Here is a 21,600-nt window from a genome sequence, read left to right on the forward strand (position 1 = left end):
TGAATTTTATTTTCCATACGATTGATTACCCTCTCTGAAACAGCAAGAAATCTTGAAAAACAAATGAAATCTTTCTGCCAACATGGGCAAGATATCCTTGCAATATTTCGTTTACCAAACCATAAAATTAAATTCAACTCACAATTGTTCTTGCTTTTCAGTTTTGAGGAAAAAAGTCATGCAGACTTTTTCACAGCAAAATTGGCCTTTTCCCGTAGTTAAAGTCTGATGATTTTGTTTTTCTTCATTAAGGTTTAATCTTCAGATTATTTTTTGCTTAATCAAATGATGCCTCTTGTTTTGTTTGGAGGTTTAAAACCCCAAGATATCCCATTTCCAATCAGAGACAACAAAGAACACCAGAAAATATTCACATTTAATGAGCTGGAATCTGCTGGGGGGGGGTTTCTTCCTGTTTTTCCACAGTTTCTGCAAATAATCGCTTGCTGATGAATGTGTAATTTCCCTTGGATTAACTATTTCACAGCTCCTCATTTCAGACTTTACTCTTACCTCCCATATCTGCTAAAATCACATATAAGATGTGTACACACGCGCAGGGGAGATTTGTTATTTACTCACCCCTGAACCACACGGGGCCTCGCTTTCAGTGGTCAGAGCCTCTGTGGGTACAGGCCCAACTGACCCTGTCCAGAAGGCTTTTCTAAAGAGCAGATGATGTGTGACAGGGAGAATTAGGAAAGCTGACTTCTACAAAGGCCTCAGAAAAGGCACAAGGAAAGGTTGAGAAGGAGCTGGGAGTGGTTAAGAAAAAGGAGGCTGACTATAAGCGAGAACCTGAGTGGAAATATTGGTGGATGGAGTGATGGATGACTAAGTAAGTAAATGATAAATAGAAGGAGGGCTGGGTGGATGAATGGGTGGATGCCTCGACACATGGCCCCAGGGAGTCAGCCATTATACATGCTACTGTCACTCAAGATTAGAGGCATAATTAAACTCCTGTCCCACTGCGTGTGGCTGGAACGAGTGTGTGTTTGCATTTGTTTGTGCATGCTTGGTGTGTACCTGGATGTGTGTGTTGTTTTGGGTGCGTGTGGGAGGGGCAGACTGTGACAGAGATTGATGGTGAGGGGAAAGCGGGCCATTATGTTGTCTAGCAAAAGGAGTGATAGCCTTTCCACCTCTGTGTCCGCTTAAACTGCTGGCCATTTTATAGGCGTGGCACAAGCGACCCCACAACACAGGCACACACACACATGTACACACACAGATTCTATAAGTCTTTAATTAGGAACAAACTGCTTATTTCGAGGAGCTTCTTGAAGCTTCATTTGGCTGCAGTTGGTAGCTGGAAAGCTTCTGCTGGATTGCACAGGCACTGTGAAAACAACACAGAGCCGCTGAGCAGAAACTAAGTGTCATTTATAAATTAGACAATAACCCTCCAAAGTGTTCACCCAAGGCTCTTTCCAACAATTTATAGATATTTGCGAGTTATTTTAATAAGCTACACCATTTCCCCCTCCTCTTTAAAATGTTTAGACTTAATAGCAGGTTATCAGAAAACCATTCAGACTTCAATTAAGTGAATGAAAAATGAGGATAAAATGATTATCTTGACAGCTCAGAGAGGACAGCCGACTGAGAGAGAGAGAGATTCACGATGATGGTTAAAGGCCATGCTCATGAGCAGCTGCACACCGACCAGGGCTACGTCTCTCTCTACATGTTTGTGTTTCAGGGAGTGAAAGAACCGCGCCGCTCCCCTGCCGAGCAGAACATCAGCCTCATCAAGTCCGCCGGGCTCAGATACAGCACGGCGGCAGGATGGCTTAGGCTGCCTTCAAAATAAAAGTCCAATAAATAAAACCAATGTTTAAAAACGGGAACACCTAATGCACTGAAATTTGTTGTACTAAGCAAAATTTGCTTGAATGATTTCAACTTTTAAAATATAAAAATATTTTATTATTATAAAATAATAATAATTATTATTATAATGCGTACTGTACGCGGAAGAGACCTTCCGCATACAGTACGCATTGTGTGCTTAAAAACATGCCACTGTAAACACTATACTGGTTTTAAATTTTGGACTGACTGAAGCTGATTAAAAGTAGTTAATGTCGACACTATCACAGGTACTGTATTATAATGTATCATCCCTGTTATCGTAGGGCAGGGAAGTCAAAGTCATTTTAAAAAGAAGGTCACACGCAGCCCCCTTTGATCTTAAGCATGCAAGACGAGTGAAACTCCACTTTCTGTCAGCGTAAAGGCGTTTAACTGCACATTTAATAAGGTACCTTAATGTAGGGTAAAGAAGTGCAGCTTCAACAGCATATCTCAGCTTTTCTACATGATGAATGTGTAAAATTGCTGAAAAAAGTTCTTGCAGGTCACTGCACAAACTATCCCATTTTTTTTAATTTACCTACAAATACTTAGCAGTATATTCAATAGAATAGGGGGGGGGGGGGGGGGTAATAATTAATACATTGCATTTTAAGGGACTTTTTTGTTTTGTTTATTTTTTTGTTTTCTTTTTCCCACAGCTGTTGAACTGTTGTGAAAGAAGAAAATCAAATCTCACTTGGATCTGTCTTTATAAGATCAAATGGTCCTATACCTATGCCCAATGCATGCTGGTGTTAATTTGCAAATAAAAGCAAAGTGAAGCCACTTCATAATACAGCATATTTACAATACAAGATGGGAAAATTTGTTTTTATACTAAATTAGCCAGATGTTATTTACCATTTACCATTTTTGAAATTACTTGCAGTATCATTATTTGCTCTTTCTTGGAAATACTTGATACGTTACCTACTTATTTTAGTGTATATACTGGTAAGTATTTGCAGGTAAATATAATTACATCAGAAAATACATAAAATTTCCAGTTAATTCTTGGGGAATTACACCCTTAGTCGCGAGAATATTATAAAGTGCTATTAGCCCTGATAGCAGCGTGGTACTCCACCTGCTTTATAGTAAAAACACTTTCAGGTTCAAGGTTCAAGGTTCTTTATTTGTCACATGCATAGTTATACAAGTATAACACACAGTGAAATGTAGCCTGACACGCTCCTCGACATGTGCAAAAAAATTGGGGGGGGTGTAGAGGAAGAACATTATATATATATATATATATATATATATATATATATATATATATATATATATATATATATATATATATATATATATATATATATATACATTGGGTGAATGTGCAGTAGTAGCAGCAAGCAGGTGAATTCTGTACATTAATATGAATAGACATCTGACTATTTTACAGGATAGACAATATAAACATATTTAAAATTAAAGGAATTGAAATGTCTTTCATGTCTAGTGTAACTGTGATGCACTCTGTAAACTGCTGAGTATGCAGGTTAAAGGTTGGGAATAGGTAATGTGAAGGACAGACAGTAAACAGTTTAAACTGAACCCTGCACCCTTACATCACTTAGCACACACTAAGATACTGTTTGCTTTGCGCTGTTTGCTACACTTAAACTGTTACCAGTGTAGTCTGATATTTGCTATGCTGTTTGCATTTAAACTGTGCTTTTGCTTTTTTGATCATTGCGGCAGTTATTAGAAAGATGATTTAAAGTAACTTAAATTAACTGACCATCTTAAGTATTGTAAGTAAGTATTTGTCTCCGACCAGGCCCATCCCTTTATGACCACAGTGCACCCATCTCTTGATGGCTGCTTCCAACAGGACAAATCATCATGCCACTAAGCTCAAATCATTTCAAACTGCAGCTTCAAGTCATGGATGTGCAGCAGGTCTGTGATGCTATCATGTCAATCCAGACCCAATCTGATGAACGTTTTCAGCACCTTTTTGAATCTGTGGAGAATTAAGGTAGTACTAAAAGCAAGAGAGAGGCCAACCTGGTAATAACTACGTGTACTTAATTAATGGCAAGTGAAAGTTTTTCCAATCCTGTTCGCTTTTATTTTGAAAATCCCCACCGGAACAGCACCACTGTACCGAGGTATTTGACTTGACAGATGGCAGGCGGGAGACGCTCCTCTCTCGGCTGTCTCTCTCGGTCCGTTGGTCCATCCCGGTTCTCATTGTCTCCCCTGTTCACTCCTTGAAGACAACCCCGAGACGACCAACTAAACTTAGCCCTTTTTTTCCCGCTCACACCACACACTATGCTTTACGTTTGGAGACTTACCTCGACCTGAAAATTTACCCCTTCCCTCTGTGTATGAAATTTGGACATGCTCTTCTGTTTTCTTGTTTTTGTTTTTTAAAAAAAAACATTGTATAAACGCGTTGGCAGTAACGGAGACAGCACCGACTGAAACAACCACCGACTGAAACAACTACCGGCTGACGGGCTTGACAAGACAGCAGTTGTGCCATGGATCTGATGGGGAGATGAACCGAAGGAGGAGGAGGACTCATTAGCCAAAAAGCGCCCCCCGAAATCAGCTTCCAGCGGCTGTTGACACCTCACAACATTTTTATCAATGACCGTTTTCTCACTGGATAAAACACCACAGCTATCGGAAGATATAAGACAGGTTTGGGACCTACGTGTTGGAGATTTGAAATAAATATATAAATAAATAAAACGCGGTTTTTGGTGAAGGATGTTGCCGCTACATGTCCGTTACTTCCCCTGAGAGGAGAGGAGCTCGCCTGTGTGAAAAGAGGCAGGGACCACTTTCGCTTGTTTTCTCCACCCTACAACAAATTAGGCTGTTTCACTCACACGAATGCAAGTGGCTCTTAATCGGATTACTAAACGAGGGATTTAATCTGGAGGGGAATACATCCATCTAATCTCACCGTCTCTCTTTCCCCCCCAGCCCTTCAGTGTCTTTAAGTGGCTGCTGCTGGTGTGCTGGACTGTGTCACTTCCAGTGTGCTCAGCGTTGTGATGATGATGGTGATGATGATGCGACTAATCGAGGTGATCGCAGGTGATGTCTGGACAAGTGCAAACTGTGTAGAAATCACTGGAAAGTCGCTGTAACCTCTGCTGGATGAATGAATGAAGGAGCTGGATCTGACTTCGTTTGTGTCACATGTATTGAAATGCAGCTGATTTAGCAGGCTACTAAAGTGCCCTCAGTTGCTGAGGCTTGGAGAGGGTTTATCTACATATCCAGCTCTGTGGACTTGAATCATCCCCCTCCCCAAAGGACGTACTGTTACGGGCTTAAGTAGTTGCCTTTCATTCCCTTCAGCTCCAGAGAGTACAAGGGGGGAGCTGGTACCCTGTCCTCTGAGCCCGAGAAGGGAGTGCTTCTACCTGGGCTGGAGGCCAGCCAGACGGCCCTTTGGGAGCTTTTGGATTTTGAAGGAGAGATCTTGGGGAGTTTCTGCTCCACGTGGACCTCCAGAGAGAGCCAGGAGGACATCATGGGGTGCTGCAGTGGCAGGTGCACCTTGGCCTTCATCTGTGGCATGCAGCTGGTGAGTGTTTACGTTACTATTGATCCTGTAAGGGGAGGAAAGTCTGGGTTAAATCTTTGAAAAGCTCCACAAACAGACAGGTTCTGATGGGAAAGAAGAAAAAAAAGGCATCTTTATCTGGAGGTGGAGCAGGAGGAGAGGTGGGTGGCTGGAGAGAGGGAGAGATGGATTACTCAAAGGTCACATTTCAGAAGTTAATAAAAGGTCATGATACAAGGAATGATGTTGAATGACGAATATGAGGACTGAATAGATGAATACTGTTGCCTGGAGCTCTGGGGCTGTACTAATAGTCCATATAGAGGGATTGGTGGAGAGTGATAGATTGAGGCACTGTAGAGAAACGAGGTATGGGTGGATGGCAGATGGATAGATATATGAAGCAGGTACATGTAAAGCAAAGAAGGTAAAGACCCATTATAAGGTTGCAGCATCAGACGCTGCCATTCTGTGTCTGTCTGTCTCCCGGTGTATCTCTCTTTTACACCATCTGTGTCAGTGGAAACTGGTGCCAGGCAAGACAACTGGGAGGAGGGATGGTCTGTAGGTGTGTATGTGTGCATACATGTGAGGAAGTGTGAGGAGCAGCACAAACAGTTTTATTAGTTCTGTCTTGTAGCTTCTGCATAATATGAGGAAATTTTTTCCCAGGAGCAGAACGATGTAATGAAGCAGCAAGAGCTGCCAAATGGTTTAATGTGGGTGACCTGCTGGTAGATCATGACATTTCTTATTAAAGAGGCAAAGTGGATAACATTTTTTTAGGTAGCATGTGAATAAACATTGTTGGAATTCAGTTAACGTTTTTTGTTTTGTTTTTTTAAATTAAATTTGATTAGATTTTCAGGCTTTTTTAGCCTTGTTTTGGTTAGTTTGTGACAAGCTTGTTGCCACCTTGGTTTCTGTATACCACTATATAAAGTCACTACACATAAATCTCCTGTAAACTACCTGTGGAAACCCAGCTTTTGCATTTTATTTTGTCTTTTATCATTTCGTAGTTTTATATCTGTGTGTGTGTGTGTGTGTGTGTGTGTGTGTGTGTGTGTGTGTGTGTGTGTGTGTGTACAAGAATACAGTCTATTTGCCCAACCTTAGTTAAGAGGATACTATAGGAAATTTAAATATAGGCTGTTGTTTCTTTGGTAAGGCCGTTCCACTGTTTGCATCGCATCTCTTTCAATAAAGTTGAGCGATATGTAAACATTTTTCCACTTGGTGTTATTGCAAGCATCTCTTGTACCTACGGCATCTGTGTTACTCTTGGCAGCTTAAAGGTATTTATTGTGAATTTCCAAGCGAAACAGTTAAATCCTACTTCTGGTTCCTCCCTTTATTCACAAAGGGTCGCCACAACAGGTAGCTGTGCAGCTTTGATTTGGCAGATTTTTACATTGGATGCCCTTCCAGACCACCGAGGGCTGGTGTCAGGAAGGGCATTAAGAACGTGAACAAACTTTATGTTGTAAGTGACTGAGTGCTGTGTTGTGGTGAAGAGATAATCAGGAATTTCTAGTAGGACCTGGCTGTACGTTCCAATACCAATTTGTACTAGGGTTGACTCGATAATAGAATTTCAATATCAATACCGATGCCCAAGACAATACTTGATACTTGATGCCACTTTTGAAACCAAAGGCAATGTTTTGACCCAGTAGTGCAACTGTAGAAGTGAAGACTCGATCAAAATCTTGAAAAAGTTAACTTGTTAATTTTCAACTAATTTCCCCAATTATAAATTTGATTTAACAACATAAGTATTTAGGATTAATTTTAGAGATTTTACTTATTTTATAAATTATTTAGACAATTTCACTACAGACCATGAAGTTAAAATGTATTTTATATATGTATTACTCATAATAAACCTAGGGTACAACCAACAGCATAATACCTACCATATGTAAGTAACTTAATTGTTGTAGAAGAAGAGCATTAAAGAAAATTTAAAGATAAACTTTGGATGAAGTGTGGTATTCGTTCTGCTGCAAGAAATATTCATCTTTTATCTGGCTACAGTCCACAAGCTGCTGCATTAATGGTTTCAGATGCATAATGTGGCCATTGGGCAATTGCTAACAGTTAAACAGGTAGCACCAACATGTGTACTGGCTAGGTTAACATTCACAATACTTGTTTAATAATTCAGTGCTGTAAAACGGGAGCTTTACTGACCTCTGAAATTCCTCCTAAAATGTTGTTCACTCTTATGAACGTTAACTACTTGAAGGGGCTGCATGGATGACTGTGCGTGAAGATCGGCTGGAGGAGGCAAAGACGGCACTGTTTGTATAGAAACAGTTCCAAAAAGGACAGCAGGACACATCTAAAACATTTAAACACTTGCTTGTTAAAATGCTGCTGCTTGGTGGTGAAAGTTCAGTTTTGGAGATTGTAATTAAAAAATGTTCCTTTAAGAATAAGACAAAAAGAAACGCTGTTTCTAATGGCTCCCTTTTAAGTCCTCAAACAGACTTTTTAAGCTGAGAGCATGCCTTTAATTGATCCCCAGTTGTGGGAAAGTAGATGCCTTTACTTTTCTTTCTAATACTGTTATATTTAAGCTGCTCATTCTAGCTACATTTTATACTAAAGGATTATTATAGTAGCTATAAGACTAACAGCCACAGCAGAGCAATAATTCCAGGCAAAGATTCTCCAGACGCTAACCCGGGGAAATAAAGGAAATCATTCCCTTTAGGCAAAGCGGTACCACTCATCACAGAATAAATCCTGCATTTTCTAAAGATTTATGAAATGTTGCTGTTAGAGGATCTCGCTGTGGAGCTTTTGTCTGCCGCGTGTATGGTAGCCAAAGACAGGCTATGATATAGAATGGGACAGTGAACACGCATGTGAACAGAAATGCATAAACATGAGGTGAAACGCTTTGGCTGTTGCAGCCTTTGCAGTCATGTACAGTGACTGTGTGCAAAAGTAAAAAGCTATTGTGATGATGAATAGGAAGCTGTTAGCGGCAGCACGAAGCACTCTGTTTTCAATACAAAAGGAAAATATAGAGAAAAAAAACCTATCCAATTTACCATAAAGATATTATGTGCATGACCCTCTTTGAGCGAGCGTGTGCTTGTAGGCCTATTGTGCTGTGAAATAGGACGTTGCTCTGCTCGTTTCCATTCAAATAAAGACAGTTCTGTAAGTGAACACGCCCGCAGCAGAATGCCGATGAGTTTACCAAATGCGGTGCACACACTGTACGCGAAGAAACACACCACTGTGCTGTAAATGGGGATGCTGTGTATTTCCCTGTGTGAAATAAAGGCCACGAGTGACTCTGTGTGTGTGTGAGAGAGAGAGCGAGAGAGAGAGTGCTTGTGAATGAGATGCTGTCACAGAGATAGTCATTGTATCTAATGCGGTGGAACTAATGCTATGCCATAGTCAACAACATGTTTTGCTCTGTTAACCGTTGTAATAGCTAAGCCAGCTGATGAGCTGGAGGTCTAACACTACTGTATGTTTCAGCTTGGCCATGCACGGTTAGCATCTGCAGCTATTGGAGCAGAGGGCTCGTGAAGCATCACAAAAAGTGCTCATTTCCACTCTTCAAAGACATACATGTGAAGATATTTCATTCCTGCGGTTCCCTCACCAGAAGGCACGCTGCTCTCAGTCCTCTCTGCTGTGAGTTAACCACATTGACCACAGATTAAAGACAGCCTCTTACCCTGCCTCAGACGCCCCCCTGTTAGAAGTAATTGTTTTTGCTAAGTGAGCCTCCGCCTAATTGGGGAGCTTGTAGAGTAGGAAGCAGCACTGGTCCAACCCAGTATCACGGCAAAACATGTAATAGACACAGCGCTCCACCATGTCTTTTTCACGCTTTGCCTCTCCAAAGTGTAAAAAAAAAACAGTGGACCGGCATGTCTGTTGCAAGTTTTGGTGCAATATCGGGTTGACTGGTCAGTGTGTCTTATGCAGGGGAACTGATGTCTTATGTAACTCCTAGCAGCAGTTTTTCCCCCTGCTTCATTAGCTAGGTTAATTGCTAAAAGCTGATGTCGCCACACCTGAGCAGAGATCAATGATCCAGGTTGGAGATATGTCTACTTCACAGCTGACGTCAAAGCGTGCAGAGTTTAATTGATTCTAACAGCCAAATGTATATATTTGCCTGATTGTTTTCATTGGTCTTGCTTTTATTAGTAATGTGTAATTTAATGTCAGCAGTTCAAAGATAAAAGTGTGCTGCTTTTCTGATAGCGCTCGGTGCCAGTCTAAATCGTTTTCTTTCTTTTCCTCACAGCCACACTTAGTAAGTAAAGCTAAAGGGACTATTGACTTTGGGGGATTGAATAAATGGTTATATTCTCAGTGAATCAAGTAACCTCTAAAGAAAAAAAACGTAAAATGTAATTACGTCCAAGGTGATGGCTTCATATCCCTTGATTTGGCTGCCCCCCCCCCAAAAAAAACAACAAAACAAAACAAAACAAAAAAAACAGCAAAAGCTACAATTTTCTTTTACAATTACAAAAGAGACAAAACAAGCAAAGCAAACGCTTACTTGACAAAGAGACCAGCACAATTAAAAGTAATATACACTCATTGGACCCTTTACTTTTTACTTTGTACATTTAAGTACAGTGAACTTGCTATCTTCAGGAAATTATTTTATTAGTTGAGCTTTGTGACATGTTGATGTTATCCTGCTGGAAGCAGCTATCAGATGGTACCCTGGTCACAAAGGGACGGCCATGGTTCCTTCATGACCGCTCAGGTAGGCTGTGGCATTTAAAAGATGATCAACAGGTACCAAGAATATGTCCCCCATACCGTTACACCACCATCACCAAGCTGAACTGTCAGTAGAAGACAGGGAGAATCAATGCTGTTGTGTTGTTTACACCAAATTCTGACCCCACCATCTGAGTATTATAGAAGAAACAAAGATTCATCAAACCAGGCAGCATTTTTCCAGTCTTTTAATGTCCAATTCAAATATGGTGTAGCCTCGATTTCCTGTTCTTAGCTGTCAGGAGTGGCCGCAGGTGTGGTCTTCTGCTTCTGTGGCCAGCTATTTCAAGATTCAATGTATCGTGCACATTTAGAGATGCTCTTCAGCATACCTTGGTTGTAACAAGTAGTTATTTCAATTACTGTACCCTTACTGTCAGAGCGAAACAGTCTGGCCATTCTCTTCTGAAGGCAAGTCATTTTTTTCCTCCCAGTCAACTGACACTCGTTGGATATTTCCTCTTTTTTGGACAATTTTCTGTAAACCCTAGAGACGGTTATATGAGAAAATCCCAGCAGAGCGGCGGTTTCTGAAATAGAGTAGCCCGTCTGGCACCAACAAGTCACTTCAATCACCTTTCTTCCCTATTCGAGTTGAACTTCAGCAGGTCCTCTTCAACGTGTCCACATGCCTAAATGCCTAGAGTTGGTGCCAAATGACTGGCTAATTGTATATTTGCATTACCAAGTAGCTGAACACGTGTATCTAATAATGTGGCTGTTGAGTGCAGATTTATTCTAAAGACAAAAGTGGTTTTGTCGTCTCTAGTGACTAAAAAAATGAGCAAATGAGAGACTTTCTCAAAATAAAGTCTTGTTGACTATAAAAGTGGCGTCCTAATGAGCCCATAGCAACAGCGTTGTCATGTTGTATTACATGCATAAAGTTTCATGGTGCTGTGAGCAAGCTGTGTTATAAGAGGAAGATCATACAGCTGAATTGAACAAAACAGCCATAGAGTACACACACACAAACATAAACACACAGATACATGCCATGCCACTGGTGACTCACTGCCTGTGGCGATGGTTCAGGTCTATGTTGCTATAACAGCCCACAGCAACCATCAGCTGCTGCCACAGAAGTGATGACTAAATTATCTAAGGGCGTGACAGGTAACAGGACTGCAACCGTGGCCTCCCACCATTGGCTGGTTCAGTCGAGCTTTTGAAGTCGGCCGGTGGGTGTTAATGGTGATGGAACGGTAATTATGTTGTTGATGTGTACGTTAATTGAATTGAGGTAATGGAGTAAAATGATGGGCTTGTAATTCAGTGTAGTGCACAATTATAGTGAGATAATAACTGGTAATCCAGAGAAATGTAATTGATCTCTCAGACTGTCACAACAGGAGAACATTAACCTAAAATAAATTTTCCCAGAAACTGAGGTAAGTGCTTTTTCTTAAAAAAAATTCTCTTTTACACGACTGGAATTGCAGATACTAAGGCACATACCAAGAATATTTGACTTTGATCTCCTGGCAAACTAAAGTTATTTTCATGTCTCCTTTATGAGGCTGTGGGACAGTAAGCGTTCAGCGCTTTCAAAGCTGAGCTGTGCGTCCCAGCACCTTAGAATTAAACAGCAACAAAGAGCAAGACATCAGACATAAAATATTTAATTGGAATTAAAATGTTGATTGTTGAATGTTGATGTCGCTCTGTGTGCTACAGCACCAGATTAGGGTTTGCTGCAGCATTCATTTCTTGTCTTTTTTACAGTAGTTATTGTAGTACTGGTATATTTTTTATCATCTTTTTCATTTTTAATCACCATTTGATTTTGATAACATCTCTGGAGTGGGTGGCGCTCATAGGGATCATTTTCTGTGGAAGAAAAGTCATATGATGCATGAAATACCCATTTTAGCTTGCTGCCAACAACACCCATTTCATTTGAAGTTTTTTTTTAAAACATTTGACCAGACACACATGTATTTTTGTGTAATTTTGCAACTACAGTTTTATATGGAATGAGGTTATGCAGAGAATGACTGTAGGCTATCAGAGGCAGTGTTTATCTTACTGTGACAGTACGATCATGTGACATTTCCACCACTGAGGGACATACTGAATAATTTACCTTTTAGAAGCTGCAAAATGGATGCAGAAATGGTATCTCAGCATGTGCACCACATGTTTGAAAAAAAAAAAAGACTTTGTAACCATCAAAACTCAGAAACTAGTACTTAACCAAGATGTTCTGGGAGTTTAATAGAACTCATTTTATCTTGAAGCTGGCTTAATAACTTCAGCAGAACTGGTTTGTAGATTGATATAAACAGTCAATATCAATTCAGCATTGCAATTTGGCAAAAATGTTCTCCCACTCAGTTTGATTGTATCGTATATCCCATTTTTTTTATTAGTGATCTTTAGTTGCAACTATTTTGTAGTGTGCACCATCTCCCGCTGTTGGTTTTTTTCAGCATTTTAAAGAAAATCCACTTTTAGAATGGGTTGAGTTTTCAAAGTGAACAGAGCTCTGCTCTTTGGCAACAAACAATCTTCAGACCTCCTTCCTCATCGCAGCAACTCAGCGAGATAAAAAGGCTTTCCTATCCTTTATGTACAACACTGCTTTCAACAAAGGCCACACACAATCTCAGCTCTGAGTCTATAGATTTTCTGTCGCTCTTTCTTTTTCACAGTCTCTAATTTGTCAGTCTCCCTTGCCCCAGGTCTCCATCTTTTTATATATGCCCACCCTCTGTGTGTATGTCTTTCTGGCCATTTCATTTCTTTATCTCCACCTCCTCTCGCTGTCTGGCTCTGCTTGCAAGAATGCGGCCATCACACCTTGGCCAGGGACTTGACTGACAGCTCATTCACTGTATTTCAATAGTCTGAACACAAAGTAAGTCTTCACTCACTGATCTGATGAGGTAGTTTCAGTGTGCCAAATCAGTCCCACACTGAATCTCAGTCTTTGTAGATCAATCCAAGCTGCATCTGTATTGCTCATACATTCATGAATGATAGTGTCATATTCTGTGATTTTCTGTTCTGTGATTTTCTGTGAAGGTATGCTGTGTGCAAAAGGTTACGTTTTAGGCTTAAAACTTTACTTTTTGATAAAACTGACAGTTAGGTCTGAATCAGGTGACCCTGAACCTTACCTTAGTTATGCTGCAATAGGCCTAGGCTGATAGTGGCTTCCCATGATGCACTAAGGGTTTCATCTCCACTCACTCCTTACACAGCATCATGACACAGGGTGTACCTCCTTTCACATCACTCTACATTTAATAATTATTCATTATTATTTCTGGCTTGGCTCTTTTCCACAGTGTGTCTTTTGTCCTGTCTTCCTCCCCTCATTCCCCGAGTGGCAACAGCAGATGGCTGTCGCCCCCCTGGAGGTTTCTTCCTATTATGAGGGAGTTTTTCCTTCCCACTCTTGCCAAGTCCTTGCTCATAGGGGATTGTGTGATTGTTGGGGTTTTCTCTGTATTATTGCAGGGTCTTTACCTTTTAATATGAGGTGCCTTGAGGAGACTGTTGTTGTTATTTGGCACAATATAATGAAAAATAAAATTGAATTGAACTGAATTAACAAAGAGTGACATATTTCTAAACTCTTTTGATAGGGTATCGAGTATGTCAATAGGTTTTTGCTCTTTCTAATCTACTGAGTGGTCAGTTCCATGTTGTGTATGCAAAGTCTGATTGAGTGCATTGTTTGAAGTCACACACTTGAACTAGCAGATTATTACCAGATACATAACAACTAGGGGTGCAACAATACTCGTATCGATATTGAACCGTTCGATACAGTGCTTTCGGTTCGGTACGCATATGTATCGAACAATACAAAATTTTTTATTTATTTTATCAACTTTTCTTCTGACGATGCTGTCTGTGTTTTGCGCTCAGTGGATCTGCGTTGGACTACTCCACCTAGGCTGCACTGTCAGTGCAGATCCACTGAGCGCAGCGCAAGCTAGCAAGACAGAAGCTAAGCTCGTTGCAACATGGCAAATTGAACCTCCCCCACCCTCATTCAGATGTGGCGTTTGGAACTATTTTGGTTTTCATGTGAAGAATGACCCTGATCGAATCGAACCGAACCGTGAATTTTGTGTATCGTTGCACCCCTAATAATAACCTATATAAGCTATCCCAGTCCAATTAATGTGCAGACAGTATAATGAAGGTACAGACAGGAAAACAATAGATCAGTCAACCAGTACTAAGAAATAGTGCGTATATTGTGAGTATTTTTTGCAACCGTGCCGAAGTAATTTTTCTGCTGTAAGACTTACATCTGCAGTAACTGAACTCTCCCAGCATAATTACACTGCTACTGACAGTCAACCTCACTAACAGATTTCAGGGCACTCTGCACTGTGGTGTGATACAAATTATCTTAGGTCAGACAATGGATCAGCTCTGTTCAAGCAGATATTTTTAATTACTCAGTTAGAACCACCGCCTCCTATACAGCCAAACGCTAACACCCAGCATATCTACCTCTCCCTTTCTTTGTTTCCAGCATTGATCTTCACATTTGTGCTTACTTGCATCCACCAAATGCCTAATTGTTTTAAAGGCTCATCCTTTAGACACCAAATGACCGCTTAAGCTATGAAGAAATAACTTTAAGGCGGAAGCAAGGTGGCCTGTTGTAACACTGCAGTAGTTCCAGCAGAATTCCAGCAGGCTCACCACCGCCTTCTTCAATACAGTAATAAATAATACTTTTTGTACTAGTGTAGTACTTCTATAGTATATATGTACTATAGTATATCTGTTTTTTTTGCTTCATTCTTTACTGACCTATTCAACTGTCTCTCCACTCAGTTGTAGTCTGAGGTTGATGAGCTCCACATTCTTGAGCTGTAGCTAACAACAGGTAGCAACAGAGTCCCTTCACAACAGGAAGGTTTTGGGTTCAAATTCACTGCCTGACTCTGGCCTTTTTGAGTTTTCTCCATGTTCCTGGGTGGGTTTTTGCCGAGTTCTCAGGTACTCAGTACTCACAAAGGAATGCATTCTAAATTATCCATAGGTGTGAGCGTGAGTGAATGGTTGTCTGTCTCTTTGTGTTAGCCCTGTGAAATATCCAGGGTATCGTGGTACCTGGTCTGTGACCCAGGGTTTTGCGTTTTGGGAATGTTTAAGTTTTTTCTAGTTTGTTATCTTTATTTTAGTTATTATTTTGTATTTGTTGTTATTCAGTATTTCATTATTAAGTGTTCCCTGTCCTCTTGTTTCTGGATTCCTGTTAGTTATTTGTCTGTTCCCCCAGTCTTGTTTCTGTGTCTGTTTGCTTCCTCTGTTTTCTCTTGGTCCCCTGCTCTTGCTCTGTGTCCCTGGTCTCTCACCTTCGTATTGTGTCTTCTAGTCTTGTGTCTGTCTCCTCCCTCCATTCCCCTTATTTTGTCGGTCTGAATCTTATTAGTAGATGCAGATTAGGCACCCTGTGACTAACTTAGTTATTGTATTTGGTAATTCAGCAATAAAGCCGCATTCATGTCCAGTTTTGCCTTTGTACGCTGCATCTTTGGGTCCATTCCTAACTGCCTTACACAGGGTGTACCCTGCCTCTTCTCCTATGACAGCTGGGCTAGGCCCCACCCCCCCTGCAATTCTAAATTGGATAAGCAGTTGAGAAAATGGATGGATGCAGCACCATACTTACATTTTACTGAAGTTGTCAAAATGAATGTGAAATTTTAACTTCTGGAATTTTAGTGCTGTGAAAATTAGAAAGAAAGTAATTTTACTCAAGTGGTGAGCACCTGGACTATAATTTTCTATTTGGTTGTTAATGTGGGACAAATTTTTGTGGAGCCATTCATTAGCCAAAGATGTCTATTAAATAGCTGTCACCAAACAGCATATCATTTTGCAAAATTTGTTTAGTTCATTAAGGTTTGGACTAACACCAAATGAAAAATGTGTGGGTGCTCTGTGGTGGTCTACCACTCATCTCTTTGCTTATGTTGATTTAAGGGAAGAAGTCTCGTGGACAACATAAAAGAGCCTTTTAATGCTATTTACATGTTTCTTTTTGATAAATATTTTCTGAAAGGTTGAAACATGTCGCCCTGCTTTCTGTCTAGATTCTAAGCTAAAGCTACTACATCTACTAGTTTACTGAATAGCAAATATTTTAAACATTATTAAAACTTAGTTCACGAGATGCAGACTCACTCAGCATGTATAGCAAGAAGAAAGTGTGGATTATACTCTGTATGTTACAGTTGCAGACACAGACAGCTGCAGGCATCACAGAGGCGTAGTCCTTCCTGTTATACTTCTTTGAAGTCCACTTGAAGTCTTCTCGAAGAGCGACTGTGTAGTTGGTGCATTGTACTTTAGTGCCCGTCTCCCCAGACAACTCTACGCAGTTATACAAACAGAGCAGCATGAATCACTCGGACACAAGTGGACCCTAGCAGCTTCAGAGAAACTATAACACCTCTGAAAGTATCTGTAGTCATACTTAAATCTTCTGGAAGGATGTACTACTTAGGCACACCTGTGTTTTGAGCTAAATCCTAACACTAATATCAGCACAAAAACAATGCGTAGATACTGTTTTAAACAGGCCTTAGCATGTTAAGCATCTTGCTTTAGAAGGCTTTGCTGGATTTCTAAATTAAAGTCGAAGACTGTATTAATTGCCAGATTTAGATGAGAGTCTAATGCTAGTAGACCTGTGGGAGCAAGGTGCAGCCACAGACTGCGAATACATCACACAGGCACAAATTCCTGCCAGTTATTGTTAAATAACATTCAGGTGATGAGTCCTGATGATGCTGAAATTTAATGTCGTCGTCATGTCCGATGTTCAATAGCCACTTGATGTAAAGTGTTTCTAAAAGAAATCGAAAGAAACACTTTCTCAGTCATAGAGCTGGACAAAAACATATAAACAGAATTATTGCAAAATAACTTTGTCCAATAAAGAAGCAGAGCAGCAAACTGTGTCGAAAGCATGTTTCCACAAATGGCAGGTGACATCACGGATCACAGCGCCATTCTCACACAGTGCACAGCTCATTGTTTAGCCGCACAATGCAAGATGTTGGAGTCTCAAGCAATTTTTCCTGCAACATGCCTTATGACAAAAAACAAAGCAACAGCCTACTTTATTGTGAAAGTCATTATGCCAGTGAGCACAGTCGAAAATGTTGGATTTTAGCTGCTTAATAAAGCAAGTGACTCTCATAACCAACTGGCCATAAACATTTCTAGCGACTTGTTCATGGTATACTCCACCTCTCACCCTACGACAGCTGGAGTAAGCTTGATTTATATCGAGATATAAAGTTGTTGTCATGGTAATTTTTAACAATTTATTTTAAACTGTTCTTTTTTTATGGTGAAATGGGTTAATGTACAGCATACACCTTTAATAAATTAATAAAAGTTTGAATTTATTTTGGATTTTGTGTAATCCATACAGGATCTAATATATATATACACTGTGACTGATGTTTGGTTAAATGTCCCTCAGAAAGTTGCACCTCAACCAGAGATTTTTGGTTGCCATCAACAAGCTTCTGCCACAATTCTGGCTGGATATTTGAGCACTCTTCTTGGCAGGATTGGTGGAGTTCATTTAAATTGATTGGTTTCCTAGCACAGACCCAGCTTTTCATTAGGATTGAGGTCAGAGCTTTGGGAAGGCCATTCCAGAAGCTCTCTGTTAAAATAAAACTAGCATAAAATGACAGAGTTTTCATTTCTTTTACATCAGAATCAGAATCAGAATACTTTATTGATCCCTGGGGGAAATTATTTTTTGTTACAGTGCTCCATTTTAAACCAACATTAAGACAAGACAGACAATACGCTAACTAAGAATAGTACAATATATACATATATATACATACATACATACATAAGTCACTTATAAATAAATATTTGGAAAAGAAACATGTGTAGTTGTAGCAGCAAACAGTGTGTTAAGTGGATGCGTTGTACAGGGAGATGGCCACAGGCAGGAATGATTTCCTGTGTCGTTCAGTGGTGCTTTTCGGTAATCTCAGTCTCTCACTGAACGAGCTCCTGTGACTGACCAACATGTCATGGAGTGGGTGGGAGGTGTTATCCAACATTGTCTTTATCTTGGACAGCATCCGCCTCTCCGACACCACCTTGAGGGAGTCCAGCTCCATCCCCACAACATTGCTGGCCTTACGGATCAGTTTATTAAGTCTGTTGGCATCTGCGACCCTCAGCCTGCTCCCCCAGCATGCAACAGCATAGAGGATCGCACTGGCCACCACAGACTCATAGAAAATCCTCAGCATTTTCTGGCAGATGTTGAAGGACCTCAGTCGCCTCAAAAAATAGAGACGACTCTGGCCCTTCCTGTAAAGTGCTGTGGTGTTTTTAGCCCAGTCCAGTTTATTGTCAATGTGTACTCCAAGGTATTTATAGTCCTCCACAATGTCAACACTGACCCCCTGGATTGAAACAGGGGTCAAGTGTTTCCTGGTCTTCCTGAAGTCCACGATCAGTTCCTTGGTCTTTGCCACGTTGAGCTGCAGATGATTCTGCTCACACCACGTGACAAAGGAGTCGACCACAGCCCGGTACTCTGTCTCATCATCCCTGCTGATGCATCCAACCACCGCAGAGTCATCAGAAAACTTCTGAAGATGGCAGGTCTCTGTGCAGTGGCTGAAGTCTGTGGTGTAGAGGGTGAAGAGGAAGGGGGAGAGGACAGTCCCCTGTGGTGCCCCTGTGTTGCTAATCACCTTGTCAGACACACACTGTGGGAGACGTACATATTGTGGTCTTCCTGTCAGGTAATCAACAATCCAGGACACCAGAGAAGCATCCACATGAGCAGAGTTACAAATTCAGCAGGGGAATAAATAAATATTTCTCCCACACTATGCTGTGAAATCATTCCACCCTGACCGGTGGTAACATTAAGAAAAAGAACAGCTAAAAAAAAAAAGATTAAAATTACCATGACATTCATGACCAAGATGCATGGATGTAAACTTCTGACCAAAACTGTTTGTAAATATACATATGAAAAAAATGTTATTGTAAAAAGCAGGGTTCTTCTCTTAGTTGTGAACACAACATGTCTTGGAGGCTTAAAAAAGGAGTGCAACACAATGATAGTGTATCAACTCACGTTGTCATCATAACAAAGTCTGTGAAAGTGTGAAAGAATGGCATCAGTAAAGAGTGATTTTTTTTTTTGTTCGACTTAGAAAAGCTGACTCAATCTATATTCCTGCACAGCTCAGTGGAGGCTTTAAATTGAACTCTTACACAGTTGGATTGTTTGTTCTATATTCTTACTGATACTGACACGCATATTGTGAAATCACAGCTGCAAACCAAAACTGAAATCCACTGTGTGGTGGGTTTGTTGTGTACGTTCATGTGGCAGCATGCTGTACTATAGCACAAAATGTTTTCTGCTGGCATCGTTAAAAACACGTGACATTTACTGTGGAAAAGTAGTGAGATGGAGGAGGCTGTTGGTTCTTTTCTTCACTTATTTTTCTTTTTTTCATATCAACAGTGCTCATCACAGAAACACACTTGCCTCAGTTTTAATATTTTGGGGAAAGCATGTGTTTTCAGCAGTTTGGCCATCATTTGGTTTGGTTTCTCTACTGTTGCGATGGAGAGGAAGACTGTCAGAGGTGCAAATTGGAGCTACAGCAATTTTACAAAGCTTTCAGATAAAACTGGATCATTTTAACTCTTTTGAATTTTTTGTTCCACTTTTCAAAATTTGAACGTTCCAAGCTGCAAGAAAAACCTCAGTTAACCATTTTAATTACAACGATTCAGATCTTCATCTAGTTTATGTTTTGTTTTTTTATTCAAAGGGAACACTGGAAATTCGTCATTATGAGCACTTAAGTTTGTGCATCGTTCAATATGCTAGATTTAGCTGTACATACAAGTACTAAAACAAAAGGGGTTGGTGGAAAAATAGACTTTCAGTGACACTACTTCAGATAAGGACAAAATGTATTTGCTGCTTTGGAGAGAAAGAAAAATATTATGTTCCTTATTTCTGGGGGTGTATTGTTTCAGGTATGTGTGTTTTAATTGTCACTTAATTTATCTAAAGAATTTATTAAAAGCAGATCAGAAAGAATAGAAATGAACAAATAATAAATAGATTTATTTGGCTAATTATTGCCCAGTATTAGTTATTTGCTATGAGTATCAGTATTCATATTAGTTGATGAGTTAAATTTTAAAAAGTAAAGAGACAGGAGCAAAACCTTCAAACATGTTATTGTGTGATTACACTGCATAGTCAGTCCACCAGAGGGGACTCCCCTGTTGGTAACTTGGGATGTGACGAACACAACAACCAGCTGATCCAAGCACATTCGAGTAGACTGTAAACAAGTACGTAAATCACTGCACATAACAAATTTTATGGAAATCTGCTTATGTTTGTGTGTCTGAAAGAAAGAAAATATTGGCTAGTATATCAGCATATCAGACCTTTAAATGACAAATATTGGTATTGGTCATAAAAATCCTGTATTGTTCATGTTTACTTTTGGTGTCTTTTTCAAACACATTAATAATTGCTCACAGTAAAAAACAGGTTTTCATCAGCAGTATTGAGATGTCTTTATTGAACAACCCTCTACGAGGCTCGACACAACATTTCATCTGGACTCAGGATTCTTGATTCCATAATATATTTTTAGCTCATTCCAGCCGAACATCTAATGATATTGTCTGTGGGGAGAATGATTGGAAACTCTCTAACTGAAAGTCCTTAGTGTGCACTGTTTCCCTTGAAACATACATTTTAATTCCAGGTTTTTCCTTTTTAAAACCAGAGGTGATTATTTCATACACAATACAAGAAAGACAGAGGCAATGTATCAAAGATAATGCGAGGAACAGCAAAGTTCACAGTGGCTCACTGCTGAGCACAAAACTAGTCTGCAATGATATTTATTCACATCACTCCTCGGCAAACAAATTAGTTCCTTTAGCGCATGAGGAAAAACAACAAATGGTGAATAATGTTTAGAATCCTTGAAAGCTTCCTTTAATGCAGAACATTAGCGAGTGCACTTATAGATCTAGATTTTCAAAGTAATTGTCCAAACCTTTCATCTTAAATTGCAGCTGTGGAAAACACCATGAAGGCCACTGCAGCCAGTTATATTGGATTGCTGTTGTTTCTTCAGAGCAATCTGGTGGCCAATTTCAGTCTCCCTGCATCATACTCCTGAGTCCTGACCCTATCTTTGAAAATTGCCGCCGGTTTCATATCGACACTAAGCAGTGGCGAGCGAGAGGAAAGTGAGGCGACGACAGGCAACAAAGGTCATGTACTGGATTTGAGCGAGCGATATCACAGGCGGGCGTGCCTGCTGAGCTGCCAAGATCCGTATCGACGGCGCTGGAAGCTGACCTTGTGCACGACCACCGCTGACGGATGAGCCGAGATGGTG

At 40.3% G+C, this 21,600-nt stretch overlaps 1 protein-coding gene across 1 annotated transcript in view; it reads left to right on the forward strand.

The window, feature by feature from the left end:
* The first annotated feature begins 4,000 nt into the window (after positions 1–4,000).
* Positions 4,001–21,600, forward strand: part of nkain2 (sodium/potassium transporting ATPase interacting 2) — a 112,367-nt gene continuing 94,767 nt past the window's right edge. Inside the window, exon 1 of the mRNA XM_085382701.1 lies at positions 4,001–5,416. Coding sequence (XP_085238827.1) covers positions 5,363–5,416 — 54 coding nt within the window. The 5' untranslated portion in view covers positions 4,001–5,362. The remainder of the gene's footprint in view (positions 5,417–21,600) is intronic.

This window comes from Rhamphochromis longiceps, linkage group LG15 (genome assembly GCF_057381845.1).
Source record: "Rhamphochromis longiceps isolate RC_006_pf linkage group LG15, R_longiceps_female_GT1.1, whole genome shotgun sequence".
NCBI classification, from domain to species: domain Eukaryota; kingdom Metazoa; phylum Chordata; class Actinopteri; order Cichliformes; family Cichlidae; genus Rhamphochromis; species Rhamphochromis longiceps.